Genomic DNA, 5,000 nt, shown 5'->3' on the forward strand with positions numbered 1-5,000 from the left:
ATCAAAGGCATTATTGAAGTTCTTGTCCTTGTGGTTAAGAATTACTTTTTTTCTGTCTCCTAATCTATCTGGGTCTCTCTCTCGTTCTGTTCTCTCTCTCTCTCTTTCTCTCTCTCAATCTATCTCTATCTCTCGTTATCAACACTTTGTTACTCCTAACATCTTTGCCTTTTTAGAAAAATACTAACTTATTTTGGTAACAGGTGTGCAGTATCTTTATTTCTGTAGTATAAAATTAGATCTATAGACAATTACTGATGTACATTTCAACTGAACCGAGTTCAAAATTTTGTTTCATGAAGGTTTCATACTTGTTACTCTGAATATCAAATCCATTTTATATGAACTACAGTAAGCAAGTGCCTTAGTTCTAAAATTCTGATATAAGAAGAGAGAGAGAGAGAGAGAGAGAGAGAGAGAGAGAGAGAGAGAGAGAGAGAGAGAGAGAGAGAGAGAGAAAAGAAGAAGAAGAAGAGGAGAAAGGGAGGGAAAAGAAGGAGAGTATAATAATGATAATAATAGTTATAATAATGATAAGAAGAAGATGATAGAATGAGGGAAATGAAGAGGGAGAGAGAGTGAAGGAAAAGAGAGAGTGAGGGAAAAGAGGGAATTGAGGGAAAAGAGAGAGTAGGGAGAGGGAAAGAGAGATTAGAAGGAAAGAGAGAGTAGAGAGGGAAAGAGAGAGTAGAGAGAGGGAAAGAGAGAGTAGAGAGGGAAAGAGAGAGTAGAGAGAGGGAAAGAGAGGGAAAGAGAGAGGGAAAGAGAGAGTAGAGAGAGGGAAAGAGAGAGTAGAGAGAGGGAAAGAGAGTAGAGAGAGGGAAAGAGAGAGTAGAGAGAGGGAAAGAGAGAGTAGAGGGAAAGAGAGTAGAGAGAGAGAGAACAAATAAGAGTAGAGAGAGGGTCATTATAAGGGCTTGGTAAGAGAGAGAGAGAGATAGAAAATGAGAGAGAGAGAGAGATAGAAAATGAGAGAGAGAGGCAGAGAGGAGAAGGGGGAGTGAGAAGAAACTGAAGGAGAGGATCCTTACACAAAGGAGAGCCATAGAAAGGGGGAATATATGAAGAACTTGGAACGGGGTCATTATAAGGGCTTGGTAAGAGAGAGAGAGAGATAGAAAATGAGAGAGATAGAGAGAGATAGACAAATTAAGAGAAATCACACACAAAAGAAGACAGCAAACGTGTGGTTATTGATTCAGAAGCTTTGCTCAGTGGCGTGTCAGAAGAAAGAAACACATTCGAAGAATGGAGACAGGATGATCCCAAGAGGCGTACGTCACACGACACTTTAAAAACTCCGACCAAAAGGACAGCAAACGTGTATTTTGATTCAGAAGTCTTTCTCAGTGTTGTGTCGAAGAAATTTAATATTCTGAGCATTAATGAATCCCTGTTTCGTACGTCACACGTCCTTTTCTCTCCGACCATAAGGACCATATTTTTGAGAAGTCTTTTCTCCAGCTGTTTTAATTCGAAACATGATTGACGTTTCTATTAATTGTCTGTTGAAATATTCTTCTGACGCCTCTGTGCGCAGAAGATCTGTTTTATTATTGTTCGCCATTTTTTAAATGAGAAAACATGTCATGACGTGTCTTGTAAACGTTTGTCTGTCCTCGATCTGTGTCTATCATTGTCGAGCTATTTATCTATCGCTCGATCTATCGAGCTATACACGCTTCTGAACAGATCATACTTGAGGAAAGGGAGTGTGAGAGGGAGTGAGAGTGTAAGTGCGAGTGCGGGTGCGGGTACGAGTGTGAGTACGGGTACGGGTACGGGTACGGGTACGGGTTCGGGCACTAGTGCGGGTGCGAGTGAGAGTGAGAGTGAGAGTGAGAGTGAGAGAGTGAGAGTGAGAGAGTGAGAGAGTGAGAGTGAGAGTGAGAATGAGAGAGAGAGAGAGAGAGAGAGAGAGAGAGAGAGAGAGAGAGAGAGAGAGAGAGAGAGAGGAAGAGAGGAAGAGAGGGAGAGAGAGAGAGAGAGAGAGAGAGAGAGAGAGAGAGAGAGAGAGAGAGAGAGAGAGAGAGGGAGAGAAAGAGAGAGAGAGAGGGAGAGGGAGGGGCAGAGGGAGAGAGAGGGAGAGGTAGAGGAAGAGGTAGAGGGAGGGGGAGAGACAGAGAAGACGGTTGAATGACGATGGGATAGAAACAGAGAGAGAAAGAAAAATGCAAAATAAAGATAATCAGTTAAAGGCTAGACATCTTCCTGCTTGACTTGATTACGTCTACAGGTGGAAATGAGAGAGGCGCTTAGTAAGGCCAGGTAGCGGAGAGGCCGGTCTTTGAGTTTCATGTCAAAGTCTGATTAAGAGAGCGGTGATTGAGGTCACAAGGAATAAAAGTTTGGAATAAGTCTTGATCCCGGAGGGTTCCCGGCCATTAGCAGAATAGAAGATGGAGTCCAGTCTTGAAAAGCGGAAGAAGAAAGAGAAAGGAAAGTAAAGTACACACCCACACACGCACGGTCACAGTCGCACACGCATACGTACACGTATATACATACAGACCGACAGACAAGCAGATAGATGTATAGATGGATAGATGAATAGATAGAATAAATAAATCTATAAAATTAGTAGATGAATATAAAGACAGAGATACAGACACAGATAGACGATCAGACAGACAGACAGACTGATTGACAGCCAAATAGATAGATATAGATATGATTTATATAAAAATGATGGATAGACTCGACATCTCGTATGTTTCACCACGGCTGGATTTATGAGCGACAGATAAGAAAGAAGATATATTGAGTTTGGGTCAATAGTGTGGGCGCAGGAGAGCATAAGTCATCGCCCTTCTTTATCAATATCTGACTTTTTAGTCATCATCTCCGGTTCAATGAATAACCGCGACGTGGGAAATTTATAATTACGGATACATCAAATGGTGTGCTGATAACAATGAAAGGAGTACTTTTCGACACATTTTAATCTGATAATCCATAGTTGAAATCGTTATCCAACCTTAAAGGATATAAAATCACACACCATTCTTTTCCTCCGTCAGGTAGTGGAGGCGGACCCAGCTCTCCTGCAGGCTCGGGACGAGGACGGGTATACGCCCCTCCACCTGGCCACCATTGCGGGCAACAAGGCCGTTGTCAAGTACCTGATTTCGAAGGGAGCGGACATCTCGGCGTTGGACAATGAGAAGCACACGGTCATCCACTGGGCCACGGGTGAGTCTTTTGGAAGTTGTATTTTTTCTAAGAGCGTGTAGAAACTACATTCTAGTAATTTTGTTCTAGCTGAAACTCTACGGATCTACTGTTCCACATTTGAGTTACTCTGAGACGAAAATCATAAATCGCAGATCGTAGATATTTTTTGTAAGAACTTATTTCTTTAATAGTATCTGAAAATCAGAGAGATCGTAATTTACCAATAGAAATTATTTTTTTTACTGAACAGTACTAAATTGTCATTTTGTAATAGCACAACGAGTCTACGCTATTTCACACCACATTTGAGTTACTCGGATGTATGATTTATTGTTAAGACGTGACTTTTTCTTTTTGATACAATAAAGATGTAATATTTTTTCATATTCTAATTTCAATCATATATATTGTTGAAATGATTATTGTTATTATTAACAGTAATGTTATCATTATCATTCTTATTAGCATTATCATTCTTGTTATTATTATTGTAATCATCAGCATTATTGTTATTATTATCATTACCATTATCGTTATTGTCATTGATATTGTTATTATTATTATCATTATCATAGTTATTGTTGTTATCATTAGCATTATCCTTATTATAATTATCATTATTATCATCATCATTATCATTATATCGTTATTATCATTTATTATTATTATTATTATCATCATCATCATCATTATCGATATCATTATCATTATTGTTTACATATTGACTTCGTGATTGGCTTTTAATGTAATGTTATTACCGTGACATGTAATACTCGATGTCCAAAAATTGATTTATTACTAAAGTTCGTGTCCAACCGTTGCCTTTTTAAAGGAACAGTAGGAAGAGGCTTTGTTTTTAAGCCGCTTTGTGCATGTCAGAGTAGTGCGTCAGGGGAATACAACTGCAGTTACATTTTTATTGTTCACAATTTTATAAATTTGCGTGCACGCTCCAAAATCGAAACTGATGAATAAGTGAAACCCTACGGTTATGTCGCGCCACTTTTGAATTATTCAGTCAACAGTACATCCTAAGTATGTCAGTGTGTATTGCATTGATGATGATATTGCCTTGTATATCTGCAAAAAAAGTATCTGCACAGAAAGATACACAACCTTCTGCACGTGAATGATTTTTACAGAGATTCATACACCTAAACCTTTCACATAATTTTAAAACCATCCTCCAACGCAACTACTGAATAGCGCCATTCGCTGCGCATGTCCCCATCCCTTTCCCATGTTCATGGTGTAAACAACACAAACAAACTCATCGACCCGTTGACCACTAAATAGGTGAACCAAGAAGGCTGATCGATTTTGCGTCTTGCTGGACACAAAGAAAGTGTCTGCACGGGGGGGGGGGGGGCTAGTTGGTAGAGAAGGTTCTTGGGGTGGGGGGGCGGTCGTTGGGGCTGGAGGTGAGGTTGTGGAGATGACTGGCATTCTTCAAACAACGAACAAAGTTGAGCAATATTACTGTTAGTTTTTATTGATATTTTTATTAATTTTATTCTGTAAACACGAGTACACACACACACGCACACGCACATGCACATGCACACGCACACGCACACGCACACGCACACGCACACACACACGCACACGCACACGCACACGCACACGCACACGCACACACACACGCACACGCACACACACACACACACACACACACACACACACACACACACATTCTCTCTCTCTCACGCATACATTATAAATAAGTGTGCTAGCTACTACCTTAACTAACCTACATGTGTACTTCTGTGTGTCCATGTGACAGTACATGTATGTGTTTCTGTCTATGTACATGGCTCTCTATGTGT

The 5,000-nt window shown here is 40.2% G+C and overlaps 1 protein-coding gene across 5 annotated transcripts in view; it reads left to right on the plus strand.

The window, feature by feature from the left end:
* The window catches only part of LOC122261594 (uncharacterized), a 113,762-nt gene that overhangs the window by 51,714 nt on the left and 57,048 nt on the right, over positions 1 to 5,000 (plus strand). For all 5 annotated transcript variants that reach the window (XM_086548754.1, XM_086548752.1, XM_043029311.2 and 2 more), the window contains exon 4: positions 3,021 to 3,192. In XM_086548754.1, the coding sequence (XP_086404880.1) occupies positions 3,021 to 3,192 (172 nt within the window). The remainder of the gene's footprint in view (positions 1 to 3,020; positions 3,193 to 5,000) is intronic.

This window comes from Penaeus japonicus, unplaced genomic scaffold (genome assembly GCF_977035675.1).
Source record: "Penaeus japonicus unplaced genomic scaffold, GWHDUDI00000001_assembly GWHDUDI00000002, whole genome shotgun sequence".
NCBI classification, from domain to species: domain Eukaryota; kingdom Metazoa; phylum Arthropoda; class Malacostraca; order Decapoda; family Penaeidae; genus Penaeus; species Penaeus japonicus.